Here is a 22,597-nt window from a genome sequence, read left to right as displayed (position 1 = left end):
GCCAGCTTTTAAAACTGTAACACGTTCTCGAGAAACAAACAAAAAAATGTATAATTTTTCAAGCTACCTACTCAATTTAAACCATCAAGTCAACTTTAGGTGGAAGAATAAATGATAATTATTATGCATATTAAAATAATTTCTACTAATGTTGAAATTTACCACACTATTTCTGTATATTTTAATTGTGCAGGGAAATCTAAGATACTTTTAACTATATTAATAAAAAATAGGTGGTCCTGTAAATTTTGTTTTAAAAGCAAAATAAGTATGTTTTCCTGATTAAAGTAATAATGTAGTTATGTTTGAAATATTGGGATTTTCAAATTAAGAGTACAAGTATATTATTTCCTAGATTGGATTTTTTTCATTGTCAATGAGGGACATTTTCGAAGAACATTCCCTCCCCTGCCCTGGCCAAATAACTACTTTATACCTTCTTCCCTGATCTCCTGACCTCCTCCTATCCAGTACCCTCAGCCTGAGTCAGAATTGGCATTTTGATAATTCTTTGTTGTGAGAGACTGTCCCGTGCACTGTAGGGTGTTTATCAGCATCCCTGGCCTCTACCCACAAGATGCCAGCATCAATCCTTCTATTCCCTGGTTGCGACAACCAAAGTGTCTCTGTTGTTGTTAGGTGCCGTCGAGTTGGTTCCAACTCATAGCGAACCTGTGTATGTACAACAGAACGAACACTGCCCAGTCCTGCGCCATCCCCACGATCGTTGTCACACTTAAGCTCATTATGGCAGGTACTTTGTCAATCCATCTTGTTGAGGGTCTTCCTCTTTTTTACTGAACCTGTACTTTACCAAGCATGATGTCCTTTTCCAGGGACTGATCCTTCCTGATAACATGTCCAAAGTATGTATGAGGAAGTCTTGACATTCTTGCTTCTAAGGAGTATTCTGGCTCTATTTCTTAGAAGACAGATTTGTTTGCTCTTCTGGCAGTCCATGGTATATTCAGTATTCTTCGCCAACACCATAATTCAAAGGCATTAATTCTTCTTTGCCTTCTTTATTCATTGTCCAGCTTTTGCATGCATATGAGGTGATTGAAAACATCATGGCTTGGGTCAGGCGCACTTTAGTCCTTAAAGTGACATCTTACATTGCCAAATGTCTCCTGGGGGTAAAATCACCCCAGTTGAGAACACTAGTCTAGGTGAAGCACCCCTCCTATGGATTCCCAGTAAACCATGTGCTTCTTTCTATTATACATTTAAACACTTTGTGGAGTATACATCTGTTCACTAGCTTGGTCCTCAACAGACTGAAAGGTATTGACTGCTACTACCATCCATTCGTACATTCAACAGTCAATACATATTTATTAAATGCCAACATACGCACCAAGCATTGCTATCTTTTTATCCCTGTTATCATGGACGTTCCAATGGGGAAGACAGTCGATCAAGATAAGCAAGTAGAATGCATAGCATGAGAGATGGTGATTGGTTTTAAGAGGAAAAATAACTCAGGGGAAGGAGACATGAGCTGTTAGGTGAGGGGAATAGCTAGGAAAGGCCCCATTAAAAAACTATTTACATAAAAGAGGTAGTGACTTCTGTGTATATCTAAGGAGAGATCAGTTCAGGCAAAGGAACTGCAAGTGTGAAGGTCCTCAGGTAGGAGAATGTTTGGCAGTTTTGAGGAAAAACAGAAAGGGTGAGTGTGGCTGAAGCAGAGAGTGAGGAAAGAGTAGGAGATGAAGCCAAGAAGTTAATGGAGGACCAGATGGTGTAGGTCCTTGTGGCTCTCTTGGGAGGACTTGGGCTTTTACTTTGAGTGAGCTGGAAAGCCATCAGAAGAGCCATCAGAAGGATTTGTGATCTGCCCTACATTTTAACAGAATCACTCTGCATGTGGTATTGAGACTAGACTGAAGGAAGGCAAGGGCAAAAACCAGGAAACGAATTAAGACGACTTTGTAAAAATCCAGAAGAGAGGAGAGATGATGATGTGGTTTGGACCAGGATGGTAGCCTGGAATAGGTGGGATGTAGCCTGATTCTTGATAATAATGTGCAGGTACATAAACGAAACAAATGAACAAAAAAACCTGGTGCTGTCGGGTTGATTCTAACTCATAGCGACCCTACAGGACAGAGTAGAGCTGCCCCATAGGGTTTCCAAGGAGTGGCTGGTGGATTCAAACTCCCGAACTTTTGGTCAGTAGTCAAGCTTTCAACTACTGTGCGACTAGGGCTGCACATTTATGGATGGATACAACCTGAGCAACAGGAAGATTTCTGGGATCCTTTACCAAGACGGGAATAACCTGGGAAGAGCAGGTCGTTGGGGTGGGGGCAGGTTAGGGGCTTAGTGTTGGATCATTTAAGTCAAGATGACTGTTAGAAGTTCGCATTCCAAGTTTCAGGAACAGTGCATGGTGCTAATACATGCTCAGTATAGATTTTCTAACAAGATGAATAAATAAATAAGTTGAACAACCAGTCTATGAAGGCAGCCAAATCATGGTCTAATCATGGGCTTCCTTATCTTGAGGTAAGTCTTTCCTCCCTAATATGCTGAGTGTCACACCATTAGAGAGGTTGAGAGAATAAAAATGGATTAGTATCACAAGCAAAGAGCCTGCTCTGTGTTTATACTCAATAAAACCTAAATCTAACGGCAAGTTCTCTTTAATCTTGCCCAACCTCCCTTTTTAGCCTTCTCGTGCATTATTCCATTTCATATGCCCTATGTTCTAGATGAACTCAACACGCTTCCTCACCCCCCCAAGTACATTCCAGACTAGTTGGCCAGGGCAGTTTCACATATCCTGTCCCTTTCTACCCACTACCCCTCTAAGAAACCTTTCCCGTCTCTACAAGCCAACCACTTACCTCTTCTAACAATAGATTTTTTATATCACTTCTCACTTTTCAGCCTAGTGTTAGATCAGGGCCTCCCAGTCTTGGCACTATTGTCATTTGAGGCTAGATAATTCTCTGCTGTAGAGGGCTGTCCTGTGCACTGTAGTATATTTAGCAGCATCCCTAGCCTCTACCCATTAGATACCAGTAGCACTACCACCACCACCCTTAGCTGTAACCATCTAAAATGTCCCCAGATATGGTCAGATGTCCCCTAGAGGGCAAAATCACCACCACTTGAGAGCCATTGTTTTACAGCAACTGGTGTACATAACTTATCACAATCACCTTTGAATATGTGCCTCATTGTCTCGAACTTAGTCCAGAGCGGATGCTCGAGAAATACTTGTTAAATGAGTGCGGAGTCAGATGGTGTTACATTATTGCAGTATACTGCTAGAATAATAAGCATATTATCCTTATAAACTGAACCCAGTTTTACTTAAGAAGTTAAGAATATTTCTATATCCATTTTGGATTTTTTTTTATTTTATACTTTTTGCAATACAGACAGAGGAGAGAGACAGTATTTTTACAAGTTTATAGATCTCATTGAACTCTATGGTTCATAAACTTCTAATGGGACTCAATTCTTAGTAGCTTTTTTTTCCCACTACTAGAGGAAGATGACATCTAAATCTATTCCAAAAAAGAGAACAAAGGAGGAGAAAAGGAGGGTGAAAATAGAAAGAAAAAAAGAAGAAAGAGTAAGTAAGCAAGATATAATAGGCTCTTCTCTATTTATAAACCCACTTATTAAAAAAGCCTGAATTCTGATAGAATATTTTAAAGGAAAATGTTTCAATTTAAACATAGTGAACTATAATTCAATGAAAACTTAGTTTTTTATTTAATATTTAGTAGTTAATTTTCTAGCATAGACAAACAAGATTAAAAACAAAAGAGAGAAAGATAAAGAAATTTTTTTTTTTGGAAAAGAATAAAATGAAGTAAAGGACGATTCTATGAGAATAAGGGCAACAACATATGAATGTTTTAAAAGTACACTTAGAGAAAATCTAAAGGATTCCAAGACCTTTTGTACCACACGTAGATTGACGTAATAACACTTAAACAATGTTTCAATGCAGTTTTAAACATCTGTAGAGTATGAATTAGAAATTAAGGGAACAAAAAATAATTTTATATATTATTGATTATAAAGTAAATGAAAACACGTCAGTTTTTTTCCAAATGGTATTTACTTATCTATAAATTGAATTTCGTTAATTAGTTCTCTATTCATAATTTAAGAAACTATGAGGGAAAAAGTCCAAGTAATAGGGAAATATTCTTTCAGGGTCATTGGCTATTATACTTATCATCAAGAATCTGTGTACACAGTGGTTAAGAGCATAAAGTCCAGATGGAGACTATCTAAATTAGAATCTGGCTCCTCACTTTCTAGCTGTGTGACCCTGGGTTTGGTTTCTCCCAAAAGCAGAACCGGAGATAAGCAAGCATTCAGAGGCAGGTGGTTTTCCTGGGAAGGGATCCCAGCAAACACTGGTTAGAAAGTGGTGCGGTGAGAAAAGAAACCAAAACGCACTACGTTATCAAACCAGTTCCCTGCGCCGTGTGGAACACAAGTCAGAGTTGTCCCAGCTAAGGATTGAGGTTTCTTTTATCTGCCAACTTCCTGTGTTTTACCAGTAGATGGCTGCTCCCTGGGGTATTACCTCTGGGCACCTCAGCTCACCCTGCCTGGCGCTGAGCATGCACCCATGACTCCTCAGGCAGAGAGTGCAGGTGTGTGTAGTAAGCAGAGTTAGCTATTACTGTTTCTTTCTTTTTACTATTTTATATTTGAAAAATACCATAATAACGGTATAATCGTTCTAAATTGGATTAATAAAATCCAAGTTAGATTAACAACAATTAAATACAATAAGTTCTTTGACTATTTGTACCATGCTAAGTCCTAAAAAATTATTTGGATAATTGCAACAAATATTTACTCTAGAAACTAAGACTTCGTTTGTCGTTTCGGGCTCCTCAGCCACCAGGTACAAAAAGGGGGTAAACTGATCCTAAGTCTCAGTTGGAAGTAGTAACCTGCAGGGAGGCGTGTAAATGGAATCCAAGGGGTGGCCCCTCACTGCCTCCGCTTCAGCACATCCAGTGGCAAATATTCACTGAATAGCGTCAGCGAGACCCTCAAGAGGCCAGCTTTGCTGTTGTGTTTCTCTGTCAGGGAAACCTCACAGCTGGTGTTCCTTTGAAGCCCATGGAACGCAGCCAGGACAGGAGCATTAAGAAGTCATAAATAAAACCATGGCTTTAGGGTCCGTTACAGAAACGAACATTGCTCTCTCTACCGTGTTTTCTTTCTTGTCTGATAAATAATTCTACGATTCAGGTAGTTTGTATCGTATCTCCCCGTTTACCTCACTACCTTATATAGGTTATGGTGTTGGTGGCTAACTTCATTATTTGGTCTGTGGGTACTGAATACTGAGATAGGAGTGAGAGAATTAGAAGAAGCAAGGGAATGAATATTACTCAGAAATCCTGGATCCATTAAATATTAAATGATGAGACTTTGGCTTGTCTTCACTTAGCAATATGCGTGAGCACTTTTTTTTTTTAATTAAATAATGGTTATGTTATATTAAGCGGTACTATTCCACCTTCCAGCCTTCCTGCCCCCACCCCAATTTGGAAGTATACACAGCCATTTGCGCAGGTAAAAAAGAGAATTGTGGAGAAAAGTGGGTGACACACTAAATACGTGAAGAGAATGTGTGAGTTTTCTGTGGCTCAAGCTGACCTGACAGGAGAAAGCTGGGCTTCAACCATCCTGCTGGGGCCCCATTCCAGAGAGCTGACCACCAGAGGCTATGGAATATGCCGCAGAAGGCAGTCACTGAGGGGATCGTGAAAGGACTATAGCTGGACCAGATTCAACTAATCAGGGAGCTGTGAAGACAGGAAGGTTCTCAACACCGAGTCCCTCCGAAAACGCACATGTGAAGAATCTGGGATTTGGATGCAACCATACAGGGAGCATCAAAGACGTCTCCCTCTTCCCCTCCAGTCTCCACCCCCAAAACCCTGAAGCAGAGAAGGACCTAGAAGAGAGTGGGAAGGAGCAGCAAAGGGCACGTCAAGCTCCTTTCTCTCTCCAAGTCCTTTGGGCCTGAGTGTGCCTGGCTGGGAACAGTTGGGGATGATGAAGAGGGTAGAGAGGAGTTGGAAATAAGCTTCCGTAGAGCACGATTGAAAGCCGTTATTAGAGAAAATGCAGAGCCATTTCATAACAGTATCTTATCAATTTTAGTTATGTAAAAAAAAATCTGCACACTTGGAAATAGCTAGCAAAGGGGGGAAAGAATAACAGAGACTAAAATCAGTTATTTTAAGTTAGTGGGTTATTGGAATTATGGATCCTTTTCCCCCATATGTTTTCAATGTTGCCATGCAATACATGCAATTAAAAAGAAGTGTGGCAAATTGCGTATACCAAAGTTGATACATGTAGTTTTCTCATGTATTTATATACTAAAACATTGGTTATGTGTGTATGAGTATGTATGTATGCTCATGCATGTGTGTGTGTGCACACATACATACAAATGCATACCTATGAAAGCTAAGTGAACGTTTTATACACTCACATTCTCTGGGAATAAAGCTACAATACTGTTTATTTGATGTACTGGAATTGCATTCATATTTATAAAGCTCAGAAAACCTTGAGGAAGCATGAATTCAAGGAGTGCTGTTTTGCATATTTCTGTATCTCCTGACAACCTCACCCAAGCTCAACTCTTTCCCCCTTAGCCATCCTAAAATGTAATCTAGGAATGCACACCATACTAAAAGGGATATTTTTGGCATTTTATGGGATACTGTCAGAATGCACCAAGTATTAAAGACAGGCTAGCACCTACATAGCACCTACCTTGACATTATCTTTGATGTAATTAAAAAAATTAAAGCACTGAGGAAGAAACAGACAAATCTGGAACATTTTCATCACAGGAAAAGAAAAAACCTGTATGTTCCCTTTCTTGAGGCTCTCTCATGAATGAAGAGATGTCCTCTAATTTATTTTTATTATTTCTGTCTTGAAATTTAGTATGCTCTGGAGCTTGAGCCTGCGTTTGGCTCTTTGTGACTCATACTGACATTTTCGATAATCTATCAGAAATGTCAGATCTTAAATACATATAATTACCAAAATATCCTAAATCACAAAGCAATTTGAAAGAAAGGTTGTTGAACAGTAATATCCTAGAAGCTTATGAAGTGGGAACTCTGCTGCATAAAACAGACACAAGTTTCAAATAAAATACCAAGCCTGCCTCTTGGCCCATTTCAAAGTAAAAGTTGGAATTTTTCTTATATGAAATTAAGATAAAATGAGATCTTCTTTCCAGAAACTCCAGAACATGAAATTTTACATTTGAAGCAGGATTTGGGGAATTATTATCATTTTTTAAGAAGTTACCACACCCAGCAAACATTGGATCTTATGTCCTGAACTGAAGACAATATCATAGTCATGGATATTCAAAGCTAGTTGCTACTTAAAGTAACTTTATGAAAGTTAGAAAAACCAAGAGTCAATCATTCTATAGTTTTAGAATTAACAATATCTTAATGTTATTGAAACTATTTATAAAATTGTAATTCATGAATTGTAAAAAAAAATTAGTAATTCTCTACCATAATCCTCCTTTTTAACCATGCTTTAATTTGCTACAGTAAAAAATTAAAATATTTAAAGGTATTTAATATTAAAAATTTAAAAATAGTTTTAAAGTATTAAAATATTAATTCTATTTATAATAATGATTACCTTGAATTTTAGCTATCAATTTACCTTAGCCTCAGGTTCAGTGTATTACTTACTCTGTGAAGTTTGAGTGTCTATGAATTTCTTTATCAAGGCATCAGTACTTTGGGTATAAAGACTGAGAGCATATCTCAGAGACTGAAGATCTGGGCTTTTCTCCAAGAAATTCTTTTTCAGGCCACTTCCTCCTGCATGAAAGTATTGCTAAAAAGAAAAAAAAAAAATATATACATATATATAAGCAGAGACATTCAGAAAGAAATTATTGGAGTAGAGGTTTTATTGCTCCTATGGTGAAGCCCAACTTAGAATAATAAAACATGATCTATATAGGTAAGGTAGGTTCAAACAAATAGTGTCCCCATGCACCCATTGCAAATTCATCATCTAACTCAGGTTTCATAGACATTTCTTAAGTGATGCTGTACATCACAGACCCCAGAGCCCTGAAGGCTTAAGCCTTTACCTCTCGTTCATAACTTTGGTGAAGCAAATGGGATCATGAAGCTACAGTGGCCAGAATCCTTACAGGATGACAAGTTTAGGTAACAATCATTAGCTTCGTTATTGACTTCTGTTTCCAGAGGATGAGAGAGCCTATCTATTCCCAAGACTGTCAAAATTTCCTGGACACATATTTTCCAAACATAGTTTGAGAGTCTAGGCAAGGTGCCGGCTGCTCCATCTTCCCCATCCTCTAATTATACACCATGTTGGTGTTGCTAGGTGCCGTTGAATCAGTTCTGACTCCTACTGACTCCGTGCACTACAGAACGAAACACTGCCTGGTCCTGTGCCATCCCCACAATCACTGTTATGCCTAAGCCCATTGTTGCAGCCCCTGTGTCAATCTATCTCGTTGAAGGTCTTCCTCTTTTTCACTGACCCTATACTTTACCAAGCTTGATGTCCTTCTCCAGGGACTGATTCCTCCTGCTAACATGTCCAAAGTATATAAGACATAGTCTCGCCATCCTTTCTTCCAAGGAGCATTCTGGCTGTACGGACTTGTTCGTTCCTTTGGCAGTCCGTGGTATATTCAACATTCTTTGCCAATGCCACAATTCAAGGCATCAGTTCCTCTTTGGTCTTTCTTATTCACGGTCCAGTTTTTGAATGCATAGGAGACGACTGAAAATACCATGGCTTGGGTCATGCGCACCTTAGTCTTCAAGGTGACATGTTTGCTTTTCAAGACTCTAAAGAGGTCTTTTGCAGCAGATTTGCCCAATGCAATGAATCTTTTGATTTCTTGACTGCTGCTTCCATGGGTGTTGACTGTGGATCCAAGTAAAATGAGATCTTTGACAACTTCCATTTTTTGTCTGTTTATCATGATGTTGCTTCTTGGTCCAGTTGTAAGGATTTTTGTTTTCTTTATGTTGAGGTGTAATCCATACTGAAGTCTGTGGTCTTTGAGCTTCTTCAGTAAGTGGTTCAAGTCCTCTTCACTTTCAACAAGCAAGGTGGTGTCATCTGCATAATGCAGATTGTTAATGAGTCTTCCTCCAATCCTGATGCCCTGTTCTTCTTCCTATAGTTCAGCTTCTCGGATTATTTCCTCAACCTACAGATTGAATACGTATGGTGAAAGGATACAACGCAGATGCACACCTTTCCTAACTTTAAACCACACAGTACCCCTTGTTCTGTTCAAACGACTGCCTTTTGATCTGTGTACAGCTTCTTCATGAGCACAATTAAGTGTTCTGGAATTCCCATTCTTTGCAGTGTTAACCATAATTTGTTATGATCCACACCGTCAAATGCCTTTGCATAGTCAATAAAACACAGGTAAACATCTTTCTGGTATTCTCTGCTTTCAGCCAGGATCCATCTGACATCAGCAATGATATTCCTTGTTCCTGTCCTCTCCTGAATCCAGCTTGAATTTCTAGCAGTTCCCTGTCGATATACTGCAGCCACTTTTGAATGATCTTCAGCAAAATTTTACTTGCATGTTGTTTGATAATTTCCACATTCAGTTGGATCACCTTTCTTTGGAATAGGCATAAATATGGATCTCTTCCAGTCAGTTGCCCAGGTACTGTCTTCCAAATTTCTTGGCATAGATGAGTGAGCAGTTCCAGGGCTGCATCTGTTTTCTGAAACATCTCAATTGATATTCTGTCAATTCCTGGAACCTTGTTTTCCACAAATGCCTTCAGTGCAGCTTGGACTTCTTCCTTCAGTACCATCGGTTCCTGATCATATGCTACCTCTTGAAATGGCTGAATGTCGACCAATTCTTTTTGGTTTAGTGACTCTGTATATACCTTTTATCTTCTTTTGATGCTTCCTGCGTCATTTAATATTTTCCCCATAGAATCCTTCACTACTGCAACTCAAGGCTTGAATTTTTTCTTCATTTCTTTCAGCTTGAGAAATGCCGAGCATGTTCTTCCCTTTTAGTTTTCTATCTCCAGCTCTTTGCACATGTCATTATAATACTTTACTTTGTCTTCTCGAGCTGCCCTTTGAAATCTTCTGTTCACCTCTTTTACTTCATCATTTCTTTCTTTTGCTTTAGCTACTCAACATTCAAGGGCAAGTTTCAGAGTCTCTTCTGACATCCATTTTGGTCTTTTCTTTCTTTCCTTTCTTTTTAATGACCTCTTGCTTTCTTCACATATGATGTCCTTGATGTTATTTCACAACTCGTCTGGTCTTGGGTCATTACTGTTCAATGCATCAAATCTGTTCTTGAGATGGTCTCTAAATTCAGGTGGGATAGACTCAAGGTTGTACTTTGGCTCTCTTGGACTTGTTCTAATTTTCTTCCGGTTTAAATTGTAACCTGCATATGAGCAATTGATGGTCTGTTCCGCAGTTGGCCCCTGACCTTGCTCTGACTGATGATATTGAGCTTCTCTATTGTCTCTTTCCAGAGATGTAATCGATTTGATTCCTGTGTATTCCATCTGGCGAGGTCCATGTGTTGCTGTTTATGTTGGTGAAAAAAGTATTTGCGATGAAGAAGTCGTTGGTCTTGCAAAGTTCTATCATGCGATCTCAAGCATCATTTCTGTCACCAAGGCCATATTTTCCAACTACCGATCCTCCTTCTTTGTTTCCAACTTTTGCATTCCAATTACCAGCAATTATCAATGCATCCTGATTGCATGTTCAATCAATTTCAGACTGCAGAAGCTGGTAAAAATCTTCAATTTCTTCATCTTTGGCCTTAGTGGTTGGTGCGTAAATTTGAGTAATAGTTGTATTAACTGGTCTTCCTTGTAGGTGTATGAATATTATCCTATCACTGACAGTGCTGTACTTCAGGATAGATCTTGGAAATGTTCTTTTTGACAATGAATTCAATGCCATTCCTCTTTGTCATTCCCAGCATAGTAGATCACATGATTATCCGATTCAAAATGGCCAATACCAGTCCATTTCAGCTCACTAATGCCCAGGATATCGATGTTTATGCATTCCATTTCGTTTTTGACGATTTTCAATTTTCCTAGATTCATACTTTGTACATTCCATGTTATGATTATTAACGGATGTTTGCAGCTGTTTCTTCTCATTTTGAGTTGTGCCACATCAGCAATGAAGGTCCTGAAGGCTTGACTCAATCCACGTCATTAAGGTCAACTCTATTTTGAGGAGGCAGCTCTTCCCCAGCCATCTTTTGAGTGCCTTCCAACCTGGGGGGCTCATCTTCTGGCACTATATCAGACAATGTTCCACACAGTATGACAAACTGACAGACACGTGGGGGTATTATACACCATGGTGCAGCTATAATGCAGATATAGAGGATGCACAGTGGTCCCTGGAAATCTAACACCCCTGACCCTTGTGTATGATTAATGTAATACAACATTGTGATTTTTTTTTTGTTATTGTTATCCAAAAAACTCAAAACATTCCTGTATTCATAGGTAAGATAATAGAGAAGATAAATGCTTTTGGACAATAAACATGGTTATTGAAAGATGTTAGAGAGGCAGAATTTCTAGAGATAATGTGCTTGAATTAAGGACATTTTTCCCAATTATTTATAGATGATAATATATTTAGACTGTACCGTTAAGGCTAGATTAACAGTTCTCTGTTTCTCTTCCTGCACCAGCAATGACAGAGGAAATTACAACTCATTGGTGTCTGTGGCTTGCTATGATCTGTGATTCTCACAGAATGGAATATTTTGAAGAAGCTCAGCAAATAATTCTGAGAAACTCTCCTAAATGGATATTATCATGCATCTATCCCACGTTTTAAGAATTTCTGAGGTAGAACAATTCAATAAACTAAAAAATCACAATACTCTCAGTTTCCTCCCCTATTCAGATGCCGAAAAATGTTCCGGGCATTTGCAGCCATCTGTGAGTCAGAATCGGCTCGATGGCAGCTGGTTTTGTTTTTTGGAGTGCACTTTCGAAGGGTGTAATGTAGAGAAGACTCAGGGCATAGGCCAGAGAAGTTAGGCAATGGGGAATAACTTGAAGAAAGATTGTTACAGTTGCAGGCACCCTCCCAAAGGAGATAAACCTACGGCCACTTAAAATTCCATGCATTGATTCTAGCTGAGTACTCTGTGAAAAGACAAGTTTTCGCAAAAGTGAAGTAGGTGTGGGTATGAAGAAGAGGAACAGAAAAATAGGAAAAGCCTTTTTTTTTTTGATTTTACAATTTAAGACAGAGATAATATGTAAAATTGTTCTACACCTGGATTTTCTTGTTAAAATATTACTGCATGCAAAAATATTTATTGAGGACTATTCATACAGAAAGGAACCCTGGTGGCACAGTGGTAAAAGCACTCAGCTGCTAACTGAAAGGTCTGCAGTGCTAACCCCCCAGGCGCTCTGCTGGAGGAAGACGTGGCAGTCTGCTTCTGTAAAGGTTTACAGCCTTGGAAACCTTATGGGACAGTTCTACTCTGTCCTGTAGGGTTGCTGTTATGGAATGAATTGTGTCCCCCCAAAATGTGCATCAACTTGGCTAGGCCATGATTCCCAGTATTGTGTGGTTGTCCACCATTTTGTGACCTGATGTAATTTTCCTATGTGCTGTAAATCCTAACCTCTATGATGTTAATGAGGCAGGACTCAATCTACAGGATTAGGCTGTATCTTCAGTCAATCTCTTTTGAGATATAAAAGAAAGAAGTGAGCAGAGAGGAGAAGGACCTCAGTACCACCAAGCAAGAGGAGCCAGGAGCAGAGTGCATCCTTTGGACCCACAGTCCCTGTGCTGAGAAGCTCCTAGACCAGGGGAAGATTGATGACAAGGACTTTCCCCCAAAGCTAACAGAGAGAAAGCCTTCCCCTGGAGCTGGTGCCCTGAATTCAGACTTCTAGCCTCCTAGACTGTGAGAGAATAAACTTCTGTTTGTTAAAGTTATCCACCTGTGGTATTTCTGTTATAGCAGGACTGGATAACTAATAAGACAGTCCCTGTGAGTTGTACCCTACTTGACAGCAGTGGGTTTAGTTTTTTGGGTTATTCATACAGAATTGTTTCAGGTACTTTGGTGGTTGAAAAAAATATGATAGTTCCTTTGTTCAAGAAACATAATATCATGCTATTTAAGGGTTAAAAAAAAAGACTAAATAGACATATCGAAGGGGAAGGTTTAACTTGGTCTTATTTCCTTTCCTCCTGGAAGAGTGGTGGTGTGCTCTCTGGAGGCCTGATTACATAGTGAATCAAGGAGCCACAGAAGAAATAAGAAGAGCATCCCTGGGTGGTGCAAACAGTTAACACACTCAGCTGCTAACCGAAAGGTTGGAGGTTTGAGTCTACCCAGAGGTACCTCGGAAGAAAGGACTGGTGATACATTACTGAAAAAGCAGCCACTGAAAACCCTATAGAGCAGAGGTCTACTCTGAAACACATGGGGTCTGCATGAGTTGGAATTGACTCCATGGCAACTAGTTTTAAGAGTGAAGACCAGTGGGGTACCCTGAACTGCTAAAAGGAGGGTATCTCTAGAAGGGAAGACATTTTCACTTTCAATGTTTTGGACAAGCCCCAGTTTTATCAAACATGGGCATTTAAGTGCCAGAACATTATAATTAAAAAACAAAAGAAAAAGAAAGACTAAAAGGATGTTTTGCCACTTCTCAAGACTATTGAGTGTCATCAGGAAAAACTGTGAAAGACTTTGAACCAGGCAAAAAAGATTAGTGGGTGTTCTGTCTAGCTCACTCATCTGAGTTATCTTTGCATTTCATTGTCTTTGAGCTATTTCAAAACTCTGTAAACTGTGGGATACTGATAATAATACAAATGATTTTTATCCACAGACATGCAAATTAATTATTTCTGGTACAATGCAACTGAGGATTGCTCTGTGGACAGATCTGTTTTGTTTCTATTTGTAAATTTATTTCAGCTTTCCTTATCGCTTATATATATGTGGTTCTTAGAATTCTCCTTTGAGCCAGTTGTAACATCTTGCTGGTTTCCTTGTTAATTGATGAGTTAAATAACGTTATTAACATGCTTTATATCTGCATGAAAGTCACGATTATTCCCCTTGTAAAAAACTATTCTCTAACAGCGTATATAAGGCAGCATGTGTGACAGCATTTGTGAGAGTAACTACAGTTTTCACTGTCTAATGTGTGGGGATATGGGCCTGGGCTCATGTGACGGCATCAGTGGTGGTATTTGCATCCTGCATGTTCTCTCTCTTCCCACTCCCTTAACAAGTATTTATTAAATCTATGTCATAAGCCAGACCCTTGTGTGGAATGCCAAGGATTTGAAGCAAAAAAGACAGTGCGTACTCTAAAGGAGTTATTAATCTACTAGGGAATGTAACTGACATATAAACAAATCACTCCCATAATGTGTGGCAGATGAAAGAAAAATATTTTGAAAATACAGATATGGGGAAAGCAAACAATTCTACTAGGGAAGTGGTAGTAAAAATTCCACAGCTTTGGAGCTTATCAGTGGAATGGCTGCCATTTTTAACTTTAGCAGTCACTAGATAATTCACCACCATGAGGTAGAGAAAGACTGTCCCATATGGTAACCAAGAGAAATCTGGGAGTCCTAGCACTACTGAGGAAGAATCAAAGCATTTGGAGTTCTCACAGTATATTCCTTTGTTGTAGCTAAAGAAATACTGTGTTGCTACTGTTACTCCATTCTCATCACCAGACTAGCTGCCTGGAAACTACAAATTGCTTCTAGGCAGCAGCAAAGAGCTTAGAAAAATTAAGAGATGACATTGAACTTCTAAAGATTCACAACACTTAACGTATTAAATGCTCTAAGACTCACAGTGGTAAAGAAATCCGTTTAGCCTTTTATTAATACACTTGGTTCCTATACTTACTTGGCTAAAAGACACCTATGTCACAGGACATATAGTAACAATCTTGAGGACACAAATGTCCCATGGAATATGATTTGGGAAACTCTTGAACAGAAGGTGATTGGACTTCATATAACTGAGTTATTTTTAATAGCCTAAAAGCCTTCATCGAAGAAGAAAACTAGTGTTCAGCTCTAAAGGCATAAACTATACATTTGTCTCTGAACCAAGTGACGGTTAATTTTATGTGTCAGTTTGGCTAGGCCATGGTTCCCAGTGGTTTTGCCAAACACTAGACCAGTTGCTGTTGCATAATGTAATCTAATGTAATGCAATGCAGTTACCTTCCATAATGTAATCTAAATTAATGTAATCAATCAATCAGTCGAAAGGGGAGTTACTTACGGTGTGGCCTGCCTTGAGACTATAGATAATATTCTAGCTGAACTCCCTCCCTCTCTCCCTCTCCACTCTGTGCTCTTCCCATCCCCTGACCTACGAGGGACACAAGCCTGCAGAAGTCTCCAGACTGCTGCCTGACCTACAGAGTTTGGACTTGCCAGCACCCCCACACTCCCAAGAGCCAGTAAGTCTCCAGCTTGCCACCTGACCTATAGATTTTAGACTTTCCAGTCCCAACAATTGCCTGAGTCAATCCCTTGTAGTAAATCTCTCTCTCTCTTTCTCTCTCTCTCTGTGTGTCTGCCTGTCTATCTATCTATCAATCACTGGTTCTGTTTCTCTAGAGATCCCTAAGACAAACCCTTTATAATGTCATAGAAAGACTTATGTTTTTACCACTGAGGCATTATTTTGTAGGACTCTGGGACATGGGGGACTAATCACGAAGTGAAAAATGAAAAAGTATGAGTTTGTTCCTGCGTAAGGCCTAACGGTCTCTACAGAGTTTTAGGTTGCAATAGTAAACTAACTCCCTCCATTTGTAGCCATACACTTTTGTGCCTCATCTCACTAAAGGCTCCAGCACAATGTTTAGTGAACAATAGAGGATTTATAAGGGCAGAAAGGATGGCTTTGTCTTTTGAGTGTATCGTCTAATAGGAGATGTTGCAAGACAGAAACCCAGGTCAGAGAGAAGCAGTGCCAGAAGAGAAGGTGCGAAGAGTGAAAGCTTCCTGTTCCGTGGACATGGACAAGTCCTACATGCCATAGACTCCTCCCTCAAAGAGAAAGGGAGATGATTTCTATGCTCCTGTAAATGCAAACTTAATGAAAATCGTACTTTCTGGAAGCCTGGCAGTGTTCAGAACCCGGGCAGCAGCTCCTAAGAGCTTGGTTCTGGTTATCTCACAGGTACAGCAGATAACCAGGAGAAAGGGGCTGTAGTTACTGCACAGACCTTGCATTCAGGGATTTCACGTTCAGTTTTGACTATCTGCAAGTGACCTGAAGGAACAGGAGAGCAGAGTTTGTATTTTGCTGAGGACTGGGTTTGAAAGCTATAAAGTGGGGTTGCTATGTGGGAGTAAGTGTTTTAGCTATTAAACAAGACCCGCTATTCACAGCTCAGTGCACCTTAAGTTGATCTCCATTCATTATAGCAGCATTTTGTGGGGGGATTTTATGCTGAGGGGGACTTGGTGCATGTGGAGTTTTAAAGCCTTATGGATATCTCTCTTAAGCATGTAAAAAGTTGATTCTCTTCCGTTGGTTCTGAACAAAGGACTGGGATTCTGTTTCGTATTGTTCCTCTGCAGCCTGCAGCATAATCCAGGAACCTCGTTTGCTCTCTGCACATGTCTGCTTAGACTGGGGCAAAGTAGCAGAAAATTATTGGCAAAATAACAAGATGGGACAGATCATTTCCTCCTCATTCAGAAAAGAAATTTTCATTTTCTCAGATGGAGAAGTTGGATGTCAGCTGAATGACATTCTGTCTACCCTTGGCCTTGTCCTGGCTGATATTTTCTCCACGGACTTGGACTGACCAAAGGCAGAAAGCATGTTTTTCAAATTTGCAGTTGAGCCAAAACTTGAAGTTATTATATTGGATGACAAAATTAGAATTCAAAAAGATCTTGGCAGTCTGGAATGGCAGGTCAACATTTACAGGATGTGATGGCACAGAGAAAAGGAAAAGGCCTGTATTCACAATAAGACGTTTACTGCAAAGTATGGGAAGAGGGTGACCTGGCTTAAGAGCAGTAAATTTTTAAAAGCCATAAAGCTTTGTTTGATCTCAAGTTCAACATAATTTAATAAATGATGGAGCTGCTGTATCAAACTCAAGAAGCCTTACAGTGCGTTAACACAGGTAGACAGGTCAAGACAAGGGGTGCCATAGAGCAGCAACATTCTCCACTGGTTAGAACACATCTGGAGTATTAGGTTTATTCTAGGCTTCATCATTTATACAAAAAAAAAAAAAAAAAAAAACCCTGTTGCTGTCGAGTCAATTTTGACTCATAGTGACCCTATAGGACAGAGTAGAGCTGCCCCATAGGGTTTCCAAGGAGCAGCTGGTGGATTCAAACTGCTGACCTTTTGGTTAACAGCTGAGCTCTTAACCACTATGCCACCAGGGCTCCTCATCATTTATAAGGAGTATGAAAAAGTACAGGTGTGGGTAACCAGAATTGTGTAAGATCTAGAAACCCGGTTATTCAATAAACAGCTGAAGACAACTAGGGGCAGCATAACAGTTTTCTTCAATGTCTGAAAGGCTATCACAAGGAAAAGGAAATAGAATTATTTTACAGAAGTTTGAAAGGATATAGCAGGATCAATACTCAGCTAGAAGTAGCAGGAAAACATTTTGCCTTGATAAAAGGAAAATATTTCTAATAATAAATCAATCTTAAAATTGGAAACTACTCCTTGTAAGCTAGTGAGATCCCATCTCTGACCATTATTAGAAGTGGCCAGATGACCATATGCCAATGACACCATAGATGGGATCGCCATATGAGAGGAGTGAGTACATGCTGGGTCATATTTCCAATTCTGAGATTTCAGAATCCTTTTTACCTCTTTGACTTTCTACTCTTTACTTTATAATGTGCTAGAAAATGTAATTCTTCATCTGTCCTCTATACAATGTGATTTTTGCATAGGTTATTTAACCTCTCAGAATATCAGTTGATTCATTTCTGTAATGGTACTAGAAATATCCACCTTGCCAACTACCATGGTATTGCTGTAAAAATGACATAAATTACTCTATCTGGAAGAGCTCTGTGAACGGTAGAGTTCTTTCTACATGGAAGAAAGTATAATATAGTACTTAATTATTCGGACAACTCCCCAAATTAAAGCCCTGCTTTGTCTCCTAAACTCTAGCCCCTGCCTCCAGCAGGTTACTGGATACTTATGTCCATGTTCTTGCCATCATATCTGTCATACTTATCTAATGCTGCTATAAAAGAAATACCACAAGTGGGTGGCTTTAACAAAGAGAAATTTATTCTCTCAATGTCTGGTAGGCTACAAGTCCAACTTCAGGGCCCCATCTCCAAGGGAAGGCCTTCTCTTTCTGTTGGCTCTGGGGAAAGGTCCTTGCCATCAATCTTCCCTGGTTGAGAAGTTTCTCAGTTCAGGGACCCCGGGTCCAAAGGATGCACTATTCTCCTGGCTCTTGTTTCTTGGTTGTTTGAGGTCCCCATGTCTCTCTGCTCGCTTCTCTCTTTTTATGTCTCAAAAGAGATTGACTTAGCACACAACCTAATTTTTAGATTGAGTCCTGTGTCATTAACATAGCTGCCTCTAATCCTGCCTCATTAACATCATCGAGGTAGGATTTACAACACATAGGAAAATCACATCAGATGACAAAATGGTGGACACTCCTACAATACTGGGGAATCATGGCCTAGCCAAGCTGACACACATTTTTGGGGGGCACACTTCAATCCATAACAATATTTTACTCCAACATGGCAATAGGGAAACAGCCCTTCTGCCTGATTTTGCCGTTTTTGGAACCATGCTTTCCCATGAGTCACCCTGTGCTCAGTGGCCAACTTTCAGTGACTCTTCCTTTCTTTTGTCACTCGTATCCATCTTTTACTTTCTACTCCTAAGACTACCACCCTCGTGATAGCCCTCATCATCTTGTGCATTAAAGCACTATAACTGATCTCTCCGACTACCATCTTGAACTATCCAACCCAATCTGCATGTTCCTATCAGATTATTATTGCTAAAATGACACTTTTAGCATACCATATATTTTCAAAATCTTTGATGGTTCTTCTTTCACAGAATCTACTGAAGGTGAAAAAAAGATCTCTGTAGCTTCAACTTCAACAATTTCTTTCAACTTCATTTCACAGTGCTTCACTCTGAAAATACCAGTTAAAGTTAAATCCAATCCAGTCCACAGAATGGTCTACTCACAGACTCCATGGCCTCTTGTCTTGTGCCTTCCCATTATGAAATTCTTTCTCCTTATGTTCATGTCACGAGTCTTCCTCCAAGGAAAACGGTCATCTTTTCTCTCCAGCCTGTGAACTCCCATCCATCCTTCAGACCACCCCTTCAGCTTTTCCTGATCTCTTCCATTCATAGTGGTTGCTCAGCCCTTCTAAATCCTTATCACTTTTTTTATCTGTGCCCCTCAAATTCATGTATTACCCTATAACTCTTACAATAAGTCTTGTAAGTTAACACATTATCATTATTTAATTTTTAATGTGCTTCTCTAATTTCTTAATCTAGACTAGAAACTCTTGAGAAAAGGAATAGCACTGCAGTGCTAAGGAATCTGAGGGGGTTTGTGGCCTTACAGTGAGTTCTCTGCACAGGAAACCAGGAGGCCAAGGGCAAGGCCATAAGGACTTGAACTATTACTTGAAGCAAAGAGTCAGATTGACTAGTTACCTTTTGAGAGAGCATGAAGAGCTTATTAGGAAATTAAGAAAAGAAAAAATAAAACAACATTGCTTGCAGTAGACGATGTCAGTGGGATCTTGGATTTAACAGTGGAAAGAGAATCCTCTAAAATGAGCCATACCTTAGAAGACATGATAGTTACTGTTTATGGAAAGCTTTGTACATGAAAGGTATTATTTTAATTGTTTATATGTGATAACTCATTTAATATTCTTACCATAATCCTTTTAAGTTCTGTTATTATTCCCATAGGAAAGTAGAGTAATTTGTATTTCTCTTTTTCAATCACCGAATATACTGATACTCTACTTGCCAGTGCTATAATTCCCCACCTAGTTTCAAATATTTTGTTTACATTTATGTTTATATATATCCTTCTGACATTTATAAAGGCTTCCACCCTGTTGTTGTTAGGTGCCCTTGAGTTGGTTCCCACTCATAGCGACCCTATGTACAACAGAAACACTTCCCGGTCCTGTACCATCCTCACAGTCGTTGGTATGTTTGAGCCCATTGTTGCAGCCACTGTGTCAATCCCTCTCATTGAGAGTCTTCCTCTTCTTTGCTGACCCTCCACTCTTCCAAGCATGGTGTCCTTCTCCAGGGACTGGTCCCTCCTGATAACATGTCCAAGGTATGTGAGATGAAGTCTTGCCATCCTCACTTCTAAGGAGCACTCTGGCTGTACTTCTTCCAAGACAGATTTCTTTGTTCTTCTGGCAGTCCATGGTATATTCAGTATCTTTCTCCAACACTATAATTCAAATGCATCAATTCTTCGGTCTTGCTTATTCATTAATATGTTGACTTTACTAACGTAAGGGTGGATGGTGAGAAGCCCTACTATTACATCTGAATTGGGGTTGGAAAGAGCTACGTATGAAGTATCATTTTCTTTATTTTGAAAACTGACCAGAGAGATTTTTTTCCCCCCCGTTTCTTGTATTCCTCATGAAAATTGCAGAAAATAAAACACTTCATACCTAGTTGCAACTTGTGAGAAAACGATAGTAGCGATAAGGAAAACATCAGGATAAATGTTGTCTGCCTGCTTAGCAAGCCATTCCTATCATAATCCCAATAAAAACTTTCTAAATTCATCTCAGTTTTAACTCTTCATACTTATTGTATTTTGAAGATTGCTCATAATATGTTTTTAATGTCTGATGGAAAAAATGCTAATGTTTCTTCACACACTTATAGGAGGAATTTCCTTTTTGGTGACATATATCATTTTGGTAGCAATTTCCCATCATCACTTTTTTCCTTCTAATACCTGTATCATACTTCTGGCAAAAAGCCATGAAGACAATTCATTTTGTAAACTTATGTATGAAATCATAACTTGCTTTTAACTATTGAGGCTTACTTTGTTTTAGAAATTATTTGATAGATATTTAAACAATTATTTTCTAGCCCAACCACAGTCCTCTTTTATATATAGGATATGAATATGCTTTCCCTCCTTAAAATAGTTTCCCTCTTACTGAGAAACTAAAGTGCAAATACTTCACCTTGGTGTTTAAGACTTGACAATGGCTCCAATCCAATGTGATGCTCAGCCAATCATGATCTGTCACACTATACTAGATTATTTGAAGTTTTCAGGCTGACCTATACCTTCTCTCACTTGGATCATGCTTTTCCCTAGACCTAGAATTCCTTTCTTCCATTGCTTCCCCCTTCTTTAACCTCTAAACCCCAAAACTTCCCTCTCCACGAAACTCTCCCCTAGCCACACAGAGGGAGTTAACTGCCCTTTCTGTGCTCCGAGAACTTTGTCCACAATTCTTTTACTGCATCGACTGTAGATGTTTTGTTCACGAGTTAAGGGCAAGCTCTGTCTTTCATCTTTAGCGATCTCTTTATTGGTCACTTTTCTGCGTACGGTAAGTTCTCAGATGATGATTTTTGAATTGCAATGCTAAAAACTAGGTGGGTTATTTTGTTCTTCCCATGAGCAGCTGAATTTTAAATAATGTAAAAACAAACATGATGATAAAAAGGTACTGAGAAACAACCACCAAAACTACCTTGTGGATAATGGATAGTGGGACGGGGTTGGGCCTTAGTCAGGTAAGAACTCAGAGGCAGAAAATGTGGTTCGTCATCATGTTCTGCCTTTTTTCTGGAATGCTGAGTATAAGAAATTGTGTTATACAGGAATAAATAAGAAAGTAATAAGTATGTTCCAAAGCTATATTTGTATCAGGACTTCCAATCGGTTCATTCCAGTTCAATGCCCTGCTCAGACTTTGCATTTCCACACCAGATATACTGAATCAGAATCTACATTTTAACAAGATCCCCATGTAATTCTTATGTATCTTCTTAATATGTAGATTCTGATTCAGTATATCTGGGGGTGGAAACGAAAATTCTCAGCAGGGGGTCAAATCAGAATGAACCGGTTTGAAGTTCTGATTTGAATACTATTCATATTTAGCCTAAGTTATCTCCTTTATACCCGGAAATGCAGATTTCTACAGGGCTCTGATCCACACGTTTAGTATTTTTATAGTATATCAACCCTCATGGACAGTATCTTGGAAGGGTAGGAAAGAAAAATCCACTCGGTTTTTTTCTGAGTATTTCAAATTTCATCATAAAATCACTTGATGATTGTTCAAGGTTTAGGAATTTCCTTAAGTCTTTGGAACCATGCTCAGGTCAAAGAGTAGCTGCTGCTGAGAAAAGTTTTCCTGTTTCTCTTTGAAAGAAACCCTCATTTCAGGGCATCCTGTAACAGACCTGAGTCTTCTGGAGATATGGGCCTGGCTC

The 22,597-nt window shown here is 39.3% G+C and overlaps 1 protein-coding gene across 1 annotated transcript in view; it reads right to left on the bottom strand.

Moving 5' to 3' along the window:
- The window catches only part of UNC13C (unc-13 homolog C), a 660,175-nt gene that overhangs the window by 77,258 nt on the left and 560,320 nt on the right, over positions 1 to 22,597 (bottom strand). The window contains exon 29 of the mRNA XM_004374773.1: positions 7,740 to 7,887. Within this exon, the coding sequence (XP_004374830.1) occupies positions 7,740 to 7,887 (148 nt within the window). The remainder of the gene's footprint in view (positions 1 to 7,739; positions 7,888 to 22,597) is intronic.

The sequence above is a fragment of the Trichechus manatus genome, unplaced genomic scaffold (assembly GCF_000243295.1).
Source record: "Trichechus manatus latirostris isolate Lorelei unplaced genomic scaffold, TriManLat1.0 scaffold00030, whole genome shotgun sequence".
NCBI classification, from domain to species: Eukaryota; Metazoa; Chordata; class Mammalia; order Sirenia; family Trichechidae; genus Trichechus; species Trichechus manatus.
Note: the sequence above shows the minus strand (reverse complement) of the source record. Positions and strands in the feature narration are given on the sequence as shown.